Raw genomic sequence first — 20,018 nt, 5'->3', positions numbered from 1 at the left:
GCGTTGACCCGACTTAGCAGCCATTTGGCTTGTAGTTTTCTTTCAGTGAACCAACACTCCAACGCAAGTCAAACAAACTACACACCGGGCGTGCGCTGTCAAAAAGTTGTCATATTGCACGTGCATAATGTTGGCATGTTGGGTGCACGCACGCATGTGCGCGTGTGAGCGTTGCATGCTCGTTCCCTCGCTTCTAAACACAGCACTACACCCAAGTCAAACGCTCTTTGACTCTCTTCCTATTCGGTTTTTAAGTCTGACGTCTTTTTGTAGTCCGACGTCACTTCCGGGTCCAAGAGGCACCAAGCGCCGTCCACTCTTCATTGTAAACAAACATGTCGGAACCCGTAAATCTTTTTAAAATAACCTCCTTTTTCCGAAAGGAACCATTGAGGGTTAAAAAGGGTCGTAATGCTAATATTATAGACAGTAAAAAGTACGATGATATATATATTTATAAACAAATGTGTTATATATTATAATTTCTTCTCCTTCTCATATATATATATATATATATATATATATATATATATATATATGAGATATACCCATATTTCGCAGCTTCCCGCAATTTCACCTCATAAAATTGCAACAAAAAAAAAAGCATATTTCATCGCAAAATCAAGGATTTTAGCCCGCATAATCAAGAGTTTTAGCCCGCATAATCAAGAGTTTTAGCCCGCATAATCAAGAGTTTTAGCCCGCATAATCAAGGATTTTTGTCCGCGTTTTTCTGGAGGGTCTAATATATAAACGATTTGTCATTGCCAGGAAAGCGGTAGAATGACACTTTAGTCTTAGATCTGTTAAAACAGCGAGGGACACAGCACTGCACATATTGCCAAAGCACACACTTGGACCCGGAAGTTGTTCTGACGGGGCGCATACGTCACGGCTTAACAACAGAATAGCACTGCAAGGTAACATGGGAAATGGCTTGCGTTTCAGAGGCGTCTGTCTGCCGCACATGTATGAGTCCGGCCTTAGTGTTAATCTCACTCCAAGAGTGTACAAAATTGACTATTTTTTTTCCTATTGTGTGAGTGTTGCAAGGTATTGCACTTTCCTCTGAAGTGCAGCCACTAGCTTTGATGCTCCTTAGGGGAGCCGTGACATTTGGTGTCTCGACTTCCTTTGATTAAAACCAATCGGTATATAGAGCTAACGCAGAACTGCCCGGGGGCCTCCGACAATGACAGAAAGGTCATCGAGGAATTGGAGGGTTTAAGCAGTGGTGGAAAGTAAACTAAGTACATTTACTCAAGTACTGTACAATTTTAAGGTATTTTTAATTTACTGGAGTATTTCCAATTTTCAATACTTTTACTTCTACTCCACTACATCTCAGAGGCAAATATTGTACTTTTACTCCACTACAATTATTTGAAAACTTTAGTTACTAGTTATTTTGCAGATATAAATCATTATATTATAAAACATACATTAACCACTTTAGTCCTATTTTATACCTAGGGTATTTGAAAATAGCAAATCTACAAGCTCACAATGCGTTGTATCGCGACACGTTGTGAGCTTGTAGATCGGCTATTTTCAAACATTTTGGTACTTTAAGTATAGTTTGATGCCAATATTTTTTATAATTTTACTCAAGTAACATTTTGAACACAGGCCTTTTACTTGTAACAGAGTATATTTTATATTGTGGTATTGCTACTTTTACTTAAGTAAAGTATCCGAGTACTTCTTCCACCACTGGGTTTAAGGAGGGGAGATTGCGGTGGTCTTACCGCACGCCCACATGTCCACCGGCTTGCCGTAGGGGTCCTTCCTCAGAACCTCAGGAGACAAATACCCGGGAGTCCCAGCAAAGCCTGGAAAACACACACACACGCACACGCACACACACACACACACACACACACACACACACACACACACGCACACACACACACACACACACACGCCACATTAAGTCTCTCCAGGTTTCCATAAGTACAGCTTTCACAGTAGCTAAGGATTAGCTTTAACCCGTTAAAACCGGGAACGCATCTGTGTAACCACTTAAACCATTACTTTATACTTTTGGCTATTCGCAGTGCCGCGCTATGAGCTTGTAGATCTGCTATTTTTTGAATAGCCAAAGAAATCTTAACACACAGATGCGTTCCCGGTCTTAGTGGGTTAAAACAAGAGTCAAGTTTATGGGCCATGGTTAACAAGCTTCCTGAAAAAGAGAGCAGACAGCCCTCTGTGGTGAGGGAAGTCTGCATCGCAGCCAGGCAAACCTCCTCCTTCCCAGCATGCTCTTGGGGCTTGAAAGTCTCTCGGCACCCGCTAGTATAGGATGAGTACACGGTAGGCATGTAACGATTTATCGTAAATCGATTAAAATCGATTCAAAATGGTGACAATTTCAATTGATTTAATAAAAAAAGACAAAAAAATTAAAACAATTCTGGATCTTTGTAAGATAATTGCTAAAAAAAAAAACTGTAATTTGCTGCTGTATTGAAAAAGAGGATAAGAGAAAACACAGTATTGTGAAAAATAAAAGAGAAGAAAATAGTGTTATATATATAATATTTTTCGGTCATTTGTTTGGAAAATTAATTTGTGTTTTAAAAGATAGTGAAAAATCTTACCGTGAACCTAGCATCATGATTCGAATCGTATCGTGAGTTGAGTGAAAGTGAATCTTTTACTTTTGATTTAAGTATATTTTCATGCCAATACTTTTGCACTTTTACTCAAGTAACATTTTGAACACGGGCCTCTTACTTGTAACAGAGTATTTCTACATTGCAGCATTGGTACTTTTACTTAAGTAGAACATGCGAGTACTTTTTCCACCGCTGTATATGCATACCACTGTTTGGGAGACACTGTTCTAGTGAACTGATGCATATAACTGAGTAACAGTCTCATTGAGCGAGTGCTGTACTCACCAAACCAGGCCTGTTGCTCTCCCTGCACCTCGATGGCCAGGCCAAAGTCTGCCAGCTTGACCGCCGCGCCCTTCAACTTGCTGGCCAGGAGCAGATTCTCGGGCTTGTGACACACACACACACACACACACACACACACACACACACACACACACACACACACACACACACACACACACACACACACACACACACACACACACACACACACACACACACACACACACACACACACACACACACACACACACACACACACACAAAGACGTTCAATATTCCGACAGCGGTAATGTGTCATTTCCAGATGCTGTGTAAACACTTGCCAAGGTTAAACAATGCAGAGCCTCACTTGTTTGGGTTTTGGCATTTCTAACAGCTCTAAGTGTTTTTTAATGACTACAATATGACTCTGGTAAGAATAGACAGTTACCGCGCTACTGACTGTCATCAAATGCTTTATACTCCTGCCGTACCGCTGTGTCGCACGCTGTATATAGCCGATCGCGATGTTTTGTTTGGTTATCGTTTTTTTGGCACACGGCACCCGCCACAAAGTTAACCCATTACGACCGGGGGTGTAATTTTTAGGTAATTTTTAGATTTCTTTGGCTATTCAAAAATATCAGATATACAAGCTCAGAGTGCCGCGCTACGAGCTTGTAAATCTGCTATTTCTTTTTTTAAATCATGATTTTATTTTTTTGCAAATCTTTGAATATATATATTTATTTGTAACTCAAATCTTTGTTTCTGGGGATTCTACAAATGTCTTCTAAATCCTGACAGTTTTTTGAAAAAACTTATGCTGTAATATCAGTGGTTCTCAAACTTTTTTCATAATTGTCAAGGACCCCCCGTAATTTGGCCGCGGACCCCCCCCCCCCCACCCATCTCAAAATATTTGGTTCCATGGACCCCCCAAAAGCAAAAGTTTGAGTTACAAATGTTTGCTTTAAAATAATACATAATATTTACATATTTCCAAAAATGTTTCAAAGATAGCTGATCTACAAGCTCGTAGCACTATGAGCTTGTAGATCTGATATTTTTTGAATAGCCAGTGTAAAATAATGAATTTTTTTTCCATATCACTGCTGTTGGGCAGAAACCTTGTATCTCCATATTCTAACTTTTTGTATTACTTTCTGTTACTTGATCATACTACAGCGTCACACAAAAGTACCAAAAGCAGATCTACAAGCTCGAAACGCGGTTCGAGCTTGTAGATCTGCTACTTTTGATGCTTTTGAATTTGGATCCTGAAAAGTAACAGTTTTGCACATTTTCATAAATGAATGCCCTACTTCATCATACAAGAGTGTCGGGCACAAATGGTGAAAGTAGCCGATCTACAAGCTCACAACGCATCACGCAGTGACTTGTGGATCGGCTATTTTCAAATGTTTTTAAAATATTAAGAACGGTTTTGGACATGCAAGGTTTTCATCCGACAGCAACGATATGATAGCGGTCAGCCAGGGGAGAGCCACGGTCACACACACACACACACACACACACACACACACCCCACACACACACACACACACACACACACACACACACACACACACACACACACACACACACACACACACACACACACACACACACACACACACACACACACACACACACACACAATCATGTCTGTCCCCCGCGTGCCGCCCGCTTCCAATCTAGCTCAGTCATTGGCCACAGCTGATCCCCGGCCAATCGGCAACGAGCGGGCGGAATTGTCCCAGCCGGTGAAAGGCTATTGGGCGAAAGAGGTCAGCAGTGACTCGTGAACCAAAAACCCAGGCCAGTGGAACAGAGAGGGGACGTTTGATTAATTTGATTCATTTCTCTTATTTTCTCCGAAATGTGAATTTAAATGACAAGGAGCTTTTTTTTTTTTACAGTGTAGATTGTTGGTTCCAGTTTATCGTCTCTGTCGGGTGGAAACCTCATATGTCCATACAGATGGGTAAACACATTATGTGTCATCCATTAACCCATTAAGACCTGATGCGATTCTTAAAGATGTTTTCTAAATCCTAACAGCACTCGGTGCCGCGCTATGAGCTTGTATATCTGCTATTTTTGAATAGCCAAAGAAACCTGAAATGACACAGGTGCGTTCCAGGTCTAAATGGGTTAAATTCCTAGATTGCAGCTTCAAAATACATTTCTCTGAATCAAACAGTGCATTTTTTCCACATCATTGCCTCAGTGCATCAGTTCATTGGTTTTAAGCGGTTAGGTTAGTAGAGCATTCGTTGAGTCGGGCGATCGTGCAAGTTTCATGCTTTCGAAAGGTGGGGGTGGGGGGGGGGGGGGGAGGGGGTAGAGTATGTAGGGAGGATGAGGTCGGTTTCAAGTCAACAAGTCACCATGCTGTCATTGCAAATGACTGCATAAAAAAAAAAAAACCTGCTCCACCCCGCCCTGTCTAATCCAATGGATTGAAAAAAAAATGTACTTTTTTACTCAGCTACAGTTATTTGACAGCTTTAGTTACTAGTTACTTTAGCCGTTGGGGTTGGGAGTGATGTCTGATTTATGCAGCGGAAAATAGCCAATCTTAAAGTAGATCGCCTATGTTCCCACCTATTTTCGACGTGTAGTAAAATGTTGATGTCCGCACAAGTGTACAGTAGTAATACAAACACGCGCGCGTGCGTGTGTGTGTGTGGTTGTGTGATTGAAGGATTTACGCGTGCTCTTGGCAGCCACAGTGTAATTGCTGCTAATAGGATTACAGACAGTCATAAAACATATTGTCGCCGTCGGGTAGAAACCTCGTTGGTCCAAAACCGTTCCTTTTTTATTATTATGTTATGTTAACACATTTTGAAATAGTGAAATAGTAGATCTAAAGGCTGACAACGTTGTAGATCTGCTATTTTCACTCATTTTGTGTGACACTCTTTATACAATGAATAGGGCAATAATTTCCTCAAATTAATGCAAAACAATACAAATGTTATGTATTTGTTTTGTATTGTTTGTCTATCGTTTGTAATAATGCTGCCTCTTAGCCAGGTACACTCTTGGAAATTTTTTTTTTATCTCAATGAGTATTTTTACTTGGTTAAATAATGGATATGATAATGAATAAAACAATACAAAAAACATGAACAAATACATGCTTATGGAGTTACAAGGTTTCTTCCCCACAGCAACGATATGGAGTTACTTAGTGGCTAATAGGACCAGGAGGCGGACAGCCTTCATCCTGCCGGGACCTCGGTGTTGCCAGATGTACCATAATTATCATATCTGTACGATAATTATACCCTCTGTACGATGAGCCATCAACAATGCCCCAAAAATTCCCGAATGTACCATCGTTTAACTTTTCAATCAAATCTGACCCTAGAGCTGTTGGGAGGCGTTAGAATCTCATGGATCTCACATTATGAAATGATATTCTATCACTGATTTACCAGAGCCGCTCTGTGTGTGTGTGTCTGTGTGTGTCTGTGTGTGTGTGCACACATATATATCTTTTTTGTAAATGAATGCTCTACTTCAGTGGTTCTCAAACCTTTTCGTGGCAAGGACCCCCAAATTGATATGCATGTGGCCGCGGACCCCCACCTGAATACATGTCGGGCCAGGGACCCCCAGAAGCAAAGATATGTGTTGTTTTTTTTCAGCTTTAAAAAATTTTATAATAATTAAGATTTGTGACACTTTATCAACACATTTTACTGGGGACCTCCTGGTATCCCCCCCAAGGGACCCCAAGGGGTCCCCGGACACCACTTTGAGATCCAATGCTCTACTTCGTCACGCACACACAAGTATAGCCAATCTACAAGCTCACAATCCGCCGCGATCGGCTATTTTAATCATTTTTGTAAAAAATACGTTAAAGTGGTTAAGTGTGTCTGTGTTGTATAAATATTGACCCAAGGAAAAGTATTAACAAAAGCTTGTGACTAAATAACAGTGGTGGAAAAAGTACTCAAATGTTTTACTTAAGTAAAAGTATCAATGCTGAAATGCAAAAGTACTCTGTTAGAAGTCAAATTAAAATTCCGGAATTAAACATTTACTTGAGTAAAAGTTCACAGCGTTGTGAGCTTGTAGATTTGCTATTTTCAAATAGCCTAGGTATATAATAAGGCTAAAGTGGTTAATGTATGTTTTATAATGTCATTTATTTATATCTAATTGTAGTGGAGTAAAAGTACAATATTTGCCTCTGAGATGTAGTGGAGTAGAAGTAAAAGTATAGACAATTGGAAATACTCCGGTAAAGTAAAAGTACCTCAAAATTGTACTTAAGTACAGTACTTAAGTAAATGTACTTAGTTACTTTCCACCACTGCTAAACTGCTAAATAATAACTGGGTCAATTTGAACGCACGTTCTTTGCTTCCATTTCCAGAAAAGTAATGCTTTTTGGATATCGTCTCTTTCGGGTGGAAACCTCCTATGTTCAAAACTGTTACTTTTCAGGATTCAGATAAATTAAACAGCTTGTAGATCTGCTACTTTTGATGCTTTTGCGTGACGCTGTAGTATGATCAAGTAAGGCGTTAATTTCAGTGATGGGAAAAAGTTCTAATTTTTTTTACTTAAGTAAAAGTATCAATGCTGCGATAGAGAAATACTCTGTACTACAAGTAAAAGTCTGGAATTCAAAATGTACTCGAGTAAAAGTACAAAAGTATTGGCATCAAAATGTACTTAAAGTAGCAAAAGTCGAAGTACTCATTATACAGAATGTCCCATTTCAAGTTTTCAAATGTATAAAAATCTTTTGAAAATAGCAGATCTACAAGCTCACAATGCGTTGCGATGCGACACATTGTGAGCTTGTATATCTGCTATTTTCAAATGGCCGAAATGTATGTAGGGCTGAAGTGGGTAATGCATGTTTTGTAATAATAATCCAAATCTACAAAGTAACTAGTAACTAACGTTTTCAAATAAATACAATATTTTGCCTCTGAGATGTAGTGGAGTAGAAGTAAAAAGTACTGAAAACTGGAAATACTCCAGTAAAGTAAAAACACCTCAACATTGTACTTAAGTGCAGTACTTGAGTACATGTACTTAGCTACTTTACACCACTGATTCATTTACACAAAAACATATGGAGATAAGAGGTTTCTACCCAACAGCAATGATACATTTGATACAAGGTTTCAAAATGACAGCGACAATAATGCTATCCTGTAAAAGGCCAACATGTTTATCTCAATCAGCTGTTCAAACAGAGAGCTGTTCGTTTACCGTGGTTGTACTTTCCTCTCTCCGGCTTTATCTGTTTCATAATTATGTTTTTTTTTTACTTTTGCGTTTTGGGCCAGAACTTTCCACAGCGGTGTAAAGTAGCTAGGTACATTTACTCAAGTACTGTTAAGTAAGTAAGTAACATTTTTGAGGTATTTTTACTTTACTGGAGAATTTCCAATTGTCTACGCTTTTACTTCTACTCCACTACATCTCAGAGGCAAATATTGTACTTTTACTCCATTACAATTATTTGAAAACTATAGTTACTAGTTGCAGATATCAATTATTACATTATAAAACATACATTAACCACTTTAGCCCTATTTCATACATAGGCTATTTGAAAATAGCCGATCTACAAGCTCACAACGCGTCGCAATTGTGTGCTTGTAGATCAGCTATTTTCAAACATTTTAGTACTTTAACTTTTGGCACTTTTACTCAAGTAAATTTAGAATTCCAGACTTTTACCTGTAACAGAGTACTTCTACATTACAGTATTGGTACTTTTACTTTGAGTACTTTTTCCACCACTGGCTCTCCATAGCAACGGGTCGGGTCGCTAGGACGAGAAGAGGCGTTTGTTTATCTGTATTGTGGGGCGAATGCAAATGCCGAGCTCATTGTGGCGAGTAAACTGACTGACCCTCCACCCCCCGAACCCACCATCGACACACACACCTGGCTCATTTGATAAGCAAATCAGCGGCGCTGAGCCAAAACCGACGTGTTGACAAACATCGTGGAGGGACACGAGGACAATGAGGAGAGCCAGGGTGCGTTCATACGCTCCGAGCAAAGCCACCAGTGGTGGGAAAAGTACTCAAATATTTTACTTGAGTAAAAGTATCAATACTGCAATGTAGAAATACTCTGTTACAAGTAAACGTCCGGAATTCAAAATTTACTGGAGTAAAAGTACAAAAGTATTGGCATAAAAATGTACTTACAGTACCGAAAGTAAAAGTACTAAAATGTTCTGAAAATAGCAGATCTACAAGCTCACAACGCGTGTCAATACTTAATAATTCTACTATTGTACTTTTTTTTTCTTCACTACTAATTATTTGAAAACTCTAGTTACTTACTTCCAATGTCCCGCCCCCAAATAATGTTTATTGGTTGAGATCTGCGCGCAGCTTTGCGCCTGTATTTTGAGAGATGTTGAAAACTTACGAAATGGGACATGCTGCATAATGAGTACTTTTACTTTGGGTACTCTAAGTACATTTTGATGCCACCACTGACTTCGGTACGACAGGGTGGACATTTGACTTGGTGTGCTTTCAGAAACTATCATGACAATGAGGCTTAGTTAATGATGCCTGACGTTTTTCCCAGTGCATTTATATTGTGATTGTTGCTTACTTAGGAGGGCTGTGGCCGTCACATATCCTTTTACTGTTAATGTAGCTCAGAGGAGTGTGCAAATGGAACCAAATCGACAGTGGTGTAAAGTAACTAAGTACATTTACTCAAGTAATGTACTTAAGTACAATTTTGAGGTACTTTTACTTTACTGGAGTATTTCCAATTGCCTATACTTTTACTTCTGCTCCACTACATCTCAGAGGCAAATATTGTTCTTTTACTCCACTACAATTATTTGAAAACTTTAGTTACTAGTTATTTTTATACCTAGGCTATTTGAAAATAGCCGATCTAGATCAGCTATTTTCAAACATTTTAGTACTTTTACTTTTGATACTTTAAGTACATTCAAAGTCAAATGCTACTTAACCCACCCACGCCATCGACGCGCTGATAGCTTTTTCATTGTTTAATCTGTGATCGCACTGTTCTGTGTTTCTCCCACCATCCACCTCTTTTTGTTTACTTCACACTCACCCGGATCCAGATTCATGATGCAATTTCCGTTTCTGGTTCTCGGAAGCTTGAAAAGTGTGATTTTAGGCCAACATAGGGAAAAACACATTTTTTCACACGGTAGAAAAAACGAACGGAGAGCTCCAGTTCTATTTTCTTTAGTCTGGATGACGAACAGTTATCGTCGTCGTGTATACCAACGATCTGAAACCCGATCGGCGAGCGGCGAAAACCTCATATCCGGATATGATGTTTGGACTGTTGGAGCCTGTTTGGGGGTGTTCAAGCGAGTGAGCGCAGAGGTCGATCTCCACTCTCTGCTGGTCGATCTGTCGTGTGTGTTTAAAAACACAGCCATACAAACAATTTGAACGTATATAACAATTCTGTGACCGGTTGAAACACGAAAATCGCTGGCACTGGGTGAGTACTTTATGAAAATACTCTGGCAGTCAAAGAGTTAAAGAAGAAAAACATGATTTATACCAGCTTGCGGCAAGCTAAACCCCTTGCTAGGCTTGTAATATAAAAGGACAGTTTTAAATAAAATAACATGGCATCTTGGCCTATTTCAGCTCCCCGTCAAAAAAATAAATGACGTCGTCACAGAGGTAGGTACTGAGACTAGGGGGGGGGGGGGTGATTTACGATTCTCTCCATAACTCAAGGCGGCGCTGAGTCGGCTGAAGGTGACTTTGCAACGCTCGGCACGGCGACTCGCTCGCCTAAGCTCGCTCGGCGGTGCCTTTCGTGGCTCAAGTCCCCTTCAGACGGCGCGCCTCCGTCGGTGAAAACGAGTGCACCTTTTTCAATCCGACTGGTTTTCCAATCATACTGTGACATATGTATGAAATTAAGGTCACGCCTCCATCTTGGAAGGAAACACCTGCGTTCCTCAGGGTGAACATAGACCAGCTTTATAGCAAGCTGGTGAAGATTGATAAACTCTAGATAGTTAGGAACCAAATGGACCCTTATGGGTCTGTAACTCTGAGAGTGTAACGGGTCCATTTGGTTCCATATGTACACTCTCAGAGTTACATTAACATTGATTTTACAATATAAAATGGGGGTCCGTAGCCTAATGCATGTCCAACTGGGGGTCCTTGAAATGAAAATGGTTGAAAATCCCTGCTAGAGCCGTAACAATATTCTCTCATGAGGGTCCCCATGGCATATCTTTTCAAATGAGGGTCCGCAGGCTATTAAATGTCAATTTGGGGGTCCTTGACATGAAACAGTTTGAGAACCACTGCTATAAGACACTGTAGTTGCAATAGAGGAATACCACATCACGTAATGACTGGTAACTACGCAATGAGACAAAGCCACACACTATTTTAAGATAAACAAGGAGAAGGGGGCAATGATGCAATAAACCCACAGGATGGGGGGGGGGGGTAAAAAAAAAAGAAAGGGATGAAAGTCAGAGTCTGTTCAGAGGGGTGGTCTCGATGTGGTGTTGTCTCGTCAAGGGAGGTGGTCTCGATACGATACGAAGAGGAAGACCGCGGGGGGACAGGTGAGGAAGAACACCCCAACATAATATTTGAAATTGGGACCCCCCCACCATGACAAGCACTTGGGAATTGTAGGCATTACATTTATTTTGACTCGGTTCCACAGATAAGTATTGTGAAAATATCCAAACTACAAGCTCACAACGCCTCGCCAGCTTGTAGATCGGCTATTTTCACTATATGTTTGCCTCTTTCTTACGTGCAGATACCCTGTATGCACTTATACTGTATGTTTACACATTTAGCTAATCATCTGGGGACCCCCTAAAGTAATTTGGGGACCCAGCCAATGACCCTAATGATGAAAGTTCCAGTTTGACCGTCTCAGAAGTTCGACTCAACACTCATGTTTTTTTTAGAGCGGGTGGTCTTGGGAGGGGGGGGAGGGGAGGGGAGGGTCCCGGGGGTGTTATGTGTGTGTCTGTGTGGTGTACTCACCTTGAGGTCGCGGTGGACCACGCCCATCTGGTGGCAATGGAGCACGGCCTCTAGGATCTGCTGAATGCAATGACTGCATGCAAACAGCAGGGGGGCGTGTGGTTAGTGAGTGAAAAAAGGCTACCACACACTGTCTGCCTGCGGCGTTGAGACTAGGAGAGCGTATGATGGCGGACGGCCTTTTGTGTTTTGGTTTTGCACCCCCCCCCCAACCCACCCACCCACCCACCCACACACACACCCAGCCACACACACACACACACACACACACACACACAAACACATTTGTATTACTATACTTGTGAGGACATCAACGTGTTAAGACAATCATTTGTATTTTACCCTAAACCTAAGCCTGAGTTTAATCACAATATAGAAGAGCCGACGAGCTCACAACAAAATATAAATCAAGCCTATAAACACTCTTAACCTTCTTAACCCATTCAATCTGGGAACGCATCTGTGTCATTTTAGATTTATTTGGGCTATTCAAAAATAGCAGATATACAAGTGCCGCACTATGAGCTTGTAGATCTGCTATTTGTTTTTGTGCAAATCTTTGAAATATATTTTTAAAGCGAACATTTGTAACTCAAATACTTGCTTCTTGGGGGGTCCCTGGAACAAAACATTTTACAAATGTATATATATATATATATATATATATATATATATATATATATATATATATATATATATATATATATATATATATATATATATATATATATATATATCTACAGATTTGCACAAATCTTTCAAAAATAGCAGATCTACAAGCTCATAGCGTGGCACTCGGTGCCGTGCTATGAGCTTATATCTGCTATTTATTATTGTATATCTGCTATTTTTGAATAGCCAAATACATTTAAAATGACAGAGATGCCTTCCCGGATTGAATGGGTTAACCACAACACAACCGTTTCTCTTGTGAGGACCGGGAAAATTGTCCTCGCAATGTCTTTTTCCACCCAAATTCAACTGCACCTGAGGAGACGTTTGGCCCTCCAAGTATAGTAATGTGAGTGCGCACACACACACACACACACACACACACACACACACACACACACACACACACACACACACACACACACACACACACACACACACACACACACACACACACACACACACACACACACACACACACACACACAGTGTTAATGGCTGGAACTGGGCCCCAATTTTGAAATCTCCCAATTTGCAGGGCTGGAAATGATTCAGCAGAGGATGATGATCAGCAACAACGGGCGAGTTGCCGTGCCAACACCGTCCAAAATAAACAATCATCTCCTCACTGTGCCATCTCACCCCCCCCCCCCCCCCATGGCCTCCATCTATCTCTCCGAGTCTCAAAACAGAAGTGGTGTTAGCGCCCGGCCACCGAGCCGTCCCAGGGAGTGTTGAGGAGAGAGAGGACAGAGGAGGCTAAGGTATACAGGCGCTCTAGACCCGTGGTTCTCAACCAAGTTATAGTCCTATAGTTTTTTTGCCAATTATTTGTAGGCCCAAGCCTTCATTAGTATCATTGGTAACACCTGTGATGGAAGTGAAAAAGAGGCCCAATTTCTTTCCAATATGGCTGCTGTGCATCCTATTGTAATATACTCACGCCCACAGGTTGGGGAACACTCCTAACCCCCCCACCCCGGAACACCCTCCTTTGTCCTAGCTTCCTCCTCCTCCTCCTCCTCCTCTCTCCAGTCTCCCCGGGGTCCTCGAGCTTCGCGGCGGCCATCTTTCAGAGCGTGTGGATTTGGGAGAAGATGCTACATGCTGCTGGGTGGGTGGGTGGGTGGGTGGCCCTGCCTGGCGTGCAGGGGGAAGAGAGGGACGCCCCGCCCCGCTTCCCCCGTCCTGGCACCACGCCACAACCATCTCTACCCAACCGGCCAACCCTGGGTCACGTCGCCCGAGTCACATGACAAACTTTAAAGGAAGTGTAAATGATATTTTTGGGGTTAAAACAAAATGTTTTGTGTGTGAAAAGATTACATCTCTATATTAGGATAGTAAGCATTGCTATAGCGTGTTTTTTCAGTAACAGTCTGTCTCTCATGCTCTTTAATAAACAGAAAATACACGTTTAGGTCGTTTGCCAATTCCATCACATTGGGAGAGGGTACCCATGTATCAGCTTAAAGGGATAGTTCAGGGTACCCATGTATCAGCTTAAAGGGATATTTCACCCCCAAAATTACTTCGATTAGTCACCCCATGGAAACTTGAATTCATGGATATATTTTTTTTGTTTTTGTCGCATCCCTAAGCCAATAACTTGATGAGTGGCAGCAGAGACAAAAATAGTCTCCTTTGTGTCTCCTACCGGAACCGCTGCCTACCGGTCCGCTGGTCATCAAATTATTGGCTTAATATTCAAGTCTCTCCATGGGGTGACTAATCAATTCTTTGGGGTGAACTATCCCTTTAAATGTTATAGCTTTCTCAGTTTCAAATGTGTCTGCTCATTTATTTGTGTCATCACGTCCAATTTCACTTGTTTAGCTTTTATCCTTCATGAATTCTCTCTCCTGATTGGATAACATTTCAATCCCGAACTGGGATTCTAATTACTAAAGAGCTGGAGAGACAGACCGCTGTTACTGACGTAACCAACCTATAGCAATGATTGCCATGAGAATACAGAGCTTTTTAACACTCATGTTAACGAAGAAAAAAAAAATCACTTACTGCACCTTTAACAATGGGTGAAGGTTAGATCCAGGAGGTCGGGCTGTGGGTTAGACCGGTTGGGGGAGGGTGGTTGTGTGTTTTGTTGATCAGTGATTGGTTAATTGGTTGATTGATCAGGCGGTGGAGGGAGCAGGGCAAGGTGCTGCAGGCCTGTGCTTTGTTTTTAGTTTTAGTTTTAGTTTGTTCTTGTTATCATTCTTTACTAACCTTCAGGTCCCTGTGAACTATGCCATTTACGTGGCAATGATTTACACTTTCTAGAATCTGTTGTATGCAGTGACTGTGGAGGAGCAGAAAAAAAAAACACACCAAGGAGAGGAAGAGGAACAGATGAACACAAACAAATATATTTATATATATATACACAATAGGGATGCAACGGTTCAGTGAGCTCACGGATCGGTTCGAAACCTCAGGTCACGGTTTTGGTAGCCTGGATTCCAGACTGATTCGCTCCGTTCGGCTTCTCATTCTGGAAAACATGCTATTTCCAAGGGTTGGGACCATAGACATATAGAGGCGTCTGTATCTCGGCCGCGCACCAGCTTCCGCAGGGCGTCACAGAAAGGGACGTTTGGTAGGCCAATCAGAGGCAGGTGGGGGCGGGTCTTTTCGTAACCCAGCCCTTAACCCTTTAGAGGCAGCCGCGCAGCAACTAGTCAGGTTAGACGCGCTGTGATTGGCCAGTAGTCACTTTGAGTGGCAGCTTGCCTTCTCTAAAATGACGGCCGCGATACAGGTCGCTCCAACGAACTGCAGAGGCCAATGAGGTATCTAGGTTTCTATATCTATGGGTGGGACCAGGCGGGACAGGTGGGACAGGCACCCAGGATCCGCGGCTTCTAATTGGTCCGTGGTGCGGGTCGGGACAGGTCGCTTCCAATCTAAAGGTCTGTGGGCGAGGTGGGACAGAGCCTTCCAATGTACATTTCGAGTCACTTCCTGATTTGCCTACGCACAACAAGATGATAGCCAGGACGGAGAAGCGAAGTAAAACAAATACAAATAGTAATCCTGGTCTCTATACTGCCTCCCCTGGCCTGATGGAGGGGAAAGGAACTGGTTGGAATAACGTGTTCCTTCCACACGCTACGTTCTAACCAGGGAACCTCCCCCCTGTCAGGTGATAAGCAGCGGCTTGCTAGCTCTCATGCATTGAAGGAGGCATGAGCTCGGCTCTAGGCTCTCCCTTGGCTGGCAGAGGGAGTGTAGCGCCCAGGATTACTTATACAATTGGCACTGGGTGAAAAAATGGGTTACAAAATTGTGGGATAAAAATCTTTGGAAAAAAATAGACGACCTATGTCGCGATGCTTGTATATCGGCTATGTTTGGCGAGCAACGCCATTGGATATATTTGCAGAGAGGCAATATCTCCGGTGTCACAGAGCCAATTTGGCAGCAACAAATTACGTGTAAAGTAGTTATTTCACAAATGCGTATTGAACCGTCAATGGTGAACTGTCATATTAAACAGAGAACCGTTGCATCCATAATATACACAGCAACCAGATGAAACACAGGCAGCAATAAACAGTGAACCCTCCCAGATGACAGAGGAGAGAGCTTAACACACACTCAGAAGAAGCTAAACACACACCATGGTCACATTTAAAAAAAACACTTTGTTCATAGCTATTGGAGAAAAAAAAGAAAAAGAAAAAAGAAAGCACACACTCTAAACCCAAACACAGAATCCACATCAATTTTCCATCTTATTTATCGGAATCACTAGTCACATATCTAGTGACTCATCTCTAGATATTATGAAAGTCAAGATTGTTGACACAAATCATAACCCAGGTCATGTTGTGCTCTTTTATGACTCGAATACTGGCAAAAAACGCCCATGAAATAACCTTTAACCCATTTAGACCGGGAACACATCTGTGTAACCACTTAAACCATTATGGTATACTTTGGGCTATTAAAAAACAGCAGATGTACAAGCTCATATGAGCTTGTACATCTGCTGTTTTTTGAAAAATCATGAAAATGTGTGCAAATCTTTGAATATCTATATTTTTTAAGCGAACATTTGTAACTCAAATCTTTGCTTCTGGGGGTCCAGGGAACAACATATTTTGAGATGGAGTCCGCGGCCAAAAACATATAATTTTGGGGGTCCTTGACATGAAAAAAGTGTGAGAACCACTGATTATAGCAACATGTTTTCAAAAAAACTGTTAGGATTTAGAAGACATTTGCAGAATCCCCCAGAAGCAAAGATTCGAGTTAAAATGTTCGCTGTAAAACATAATATTCAAAGATTTGCACACATTTAGGGGTAAAAAAAAATAAATAGCAGATCTACAAGCTCATAGCGCGGCACTCAGTGCCGTGCTATGAGCTTGTAGATCTGCTATTTTTGAATAGCCCAAATCTATTCTAAAATAACACAGATGCGTTCCCGGATTGAATGGTTTAAGACACGTCCATTGGTAATGAAATGTCAATTCGACCCGCACGAGTCGCAGGCACTCTCAATAACGGAGCAGCTTTTGGGAGAGGCGGACGTTTAAAGCGGCATCGACAAGATTGCGAAATTCTGTGGATTCCGTCTGGGTTGGATTTTTCTCTTTTTTGGGGGGGGGGGGGTGAGGTACAAAACTTAACAGAGAAATATACATAGAGGGAAAGCAAAACAGCAGATGGCAGGAACATCAGAGAGAAGGGGATTTTAACTCTTGACACACACCCACCCACACACACACAGGCGCGCACACGCACATTTAACAGGGGGAGAGACTGCATATGCACGCCATGTAAGCACTCCGCTACAGCTAGTAATAGAACGGTACGTTAATGTATAACACCGATGATGAATCAATTATGTATGCACAAACTACACGCTGACTTCCATTCCTTAACCTGCTAATAATAGAAAGTGGAGAGAGAGAGAGAGAATATGCAAATGTCTACTATATGTGTGAGAGTGAGTGAGTCATTCCTGTTCGCTCTAATGTGCATCAAAAGGAGCTGCGAGTGATTTTCTTTTGTTAAAGTAAGTGTTAAATAAATAGCTCTGTATTCTGATAGTAGTCATTGCTACGGAGTGTGTGTTCACAGTAACAGGAGTCTCCCTGTCTCTCTAGGTCTTTAACAGTGTTGTAAAGTAACTAAGTACATTTAAGTACTTAAGTACTGTATTAAGCACACTTTTGAGGATTTTTTTATTGTACTGGTGTATTTCCCATTTTCAATACTTTTGCTCCACTACATCTCAGAGGCAAATATTGCACTTTTACTCCACTACGATTATTTGACAGCTTTAGTTACTTTGCAGAATTAGATTATTATCACAAAATATACATTAACCACTTTTCAGCCCTACATATTTCTGCCATTTGAAAATAGCCAATCCACAATCTCACAATGCGTCGCATCACGACACATTGTGAGCTTGTATATCTGCTATTTTCAAAAGATTTGTATACATTTTGAACTTTTGAATGGGACATTCTGCACAATAGAGTACTTTTACTTGTGGTACTTTAAGTACATTTTGATACCAATACTTGTGTACTTTTACTTAAGTAAATTTTGAATACCTTACATTTACTTGTAACAGAGTATTTCTACACTGCAGTATTGATACTTTTACTTAGTACTTTTTCCACCACTGGTCATTAAGTACATTTTCAGGTTGGGATACCAATTTTATCCAATCAGCATACACAGGATGAACAAGTGAAATTGGAAGTGATGACTAAAATTAATGACCTGGAATTGTATTGTATTTTTTGTTTATCAAAGAGCTGTAGAGAGTGGGATACCCCCCATGGTTGTACACTCGTTGTACACACTATATAGCAATGCTTACTATCAGTAACCACTTGATAGCCTATAGTGAAAATAGACGATCTACAAGATCACAACGCGGTGTTGAGCTTACCCAACTTTGAAAGAGGTGAAACAGCGCACACACACACACACACACACACACCCACACCCACACACACACACACACACACACACACGACACACACACACGACACACACACACACACACGACACATCGGACATGTTAAGGGTCACCATCACCACACAGGACAGACAGCGTTTACACTGACCTGGCGTCTGCTTCACTGTAGTACTCTCTGGCAACGATGTCCTCGAACAGTTCCCCACCCGTCACTCTGAACGACAGACAGACAGACAGACAGACAGACAGACAGACAGACATAATAAAAACAAAATATTAGCTTTTGAGTGAGATTGTGTGCACAGCAATACAAAATAAATTAAAAAAAGAAGCTTCAGGCAGGGCTACTTCACCAACCAGGCTCCCCGCTACCTCTCTGGCCCCCTCCCGCTCCCTCAGGTCTGGTGACAGGTCAGGTCTTTCTCGGTTAAAGCCCCCCCCTCCCTTTGGAACTCACTCCCACCTCACATCAAAGCCTCCCTTGCCTTACCTTTTCAGAGTCACTTTAACTGCCTAATTCAAATCCCCCTTACATTTTTATGTTTGTCTTTGCCTAGTTTTTAGCCATTAGCTTAAATTCACCATCGATGATGTGACTGGTAGGCGGGTTTCTGAACTGATTGGCGCTTTCCTATCGCCTCGCAGTAGCGGGGGGGGGGGGGGTGGGGGGGGGAGAGCCTGGCGCAATCAGCGCACAGAAGTCAAGGCACAGACGGCTGTGTTGTTGACGGACAACGGATGCACGCTTGTGACAAACAACAAAAATAAAACCTGGCCAAACAGTTGCGTGCATTAGCGCAAGATGAGGATAAAGGAAACATTCAGTCTAAATGGAAAGCACGAGGATATGGTGTAATTTCTAATCAAAGCGTCTCATTCATTGCTACATTTACACTCCAGTGAAAAAAGCGAAGCCACTTCCAAGCCAGTTGTGTGCAAAAACACATTTGCTCAGTGCGTGCCTGCATGATGAAATCACCACAGCGCTGTGATACATTTCAGCAAAGATAGCATCGCTACTCATTCTCTCTCTCTCTCTCTAAACACTGGTTGATTCACAAGGATGGGGGTTTTCCGCGCAAGTACTATTTCAAGGGGGATTCGGGTGGGGGCTGGGGCGCGCGGGGACAGCGGAATAATGAGAAGATAATCGCTCACAGAGCAGCTTGGGCCCCAAAGCAAGCTGTTATGTTTGGACTGTGGGCTATAGAGTAAGAGAACACGCCAACTGTTTTGCTCATTTGCAGTGGTTCACAAACTTTTTTTTAAGCCATTAAGACCGGGAACACATCCGCGTCATTTTAAGATTTCTTTAAGCTATTCAAAAATAGCAGATCTACAAGCTCATAGCGCGTCACCGAGTGCCACACTATGAGCTTGTAGATCTTCTATTTTTGAAAAGAATAAATCGGGAAAATGTGTGCAAATCTTTGAATATATATACAATTTTAACTCAAATCTTTGCTTCTGGGG

General features: G+C 41.7%; 1 protein-coding gene across 6 annotated transcripts in view; it reads right to left on the bottom strand.

Moving 5' to 3' along the window:
* The window catches only part of camk2d1 (calcium/calmodulin-dependent protein kinase (CaM kinase) II delta 1), a 151,969-nt gene that overhangs the window by 42,782 nt on the left and 89,169 nt on the right, over positions 1 to 20,018 (bottom strand). For all 6 annotated transcript variants that reach the window (XM_080452047.1, XM_080452049.1, XM_080452050.1 and 3 more), the window contains 4 exons: positions 18,694 to 18,759; positions 14,828 to 14,900; positions 2,907 to 3,009; positions 1,749 to 1,832 (listed from right to left, as the gene is read on the bottom strand). In XM_080452047.1, the coding sequence (XP_080308173.1) occupies positions 1,749 to 1,832; positions 2,907 to 3,009; positions 14,828 to 14,900; positions 18,694 to 18,759 (326 nt within the window). The remainder of the gene's footprint in view (positions 1 to 1,748; positions 1,833 to 2,906; positions 3,010 to 14,827; positions 14,901 to 18,693; positions 18,760 to 20,018) is intronic.

Source organism: Gymnoscopelus braueri (genome assembly GCF_963280865.1).
Source record: "Gymnoscopelus braueri genome assembly, chromosome: 15".
NCBI lineage: Eukaryota > Metazoa > Chordata > Actinopteri > Myctophiformes > Myctophidae > Gymnoscopelus > Gymnoscopelus braueri.
The sequence above is the reverse complement of the archived record's forward strand: the minus strand, read 5'-3'. Positions and strand labels throughout refer to the sequence as shown.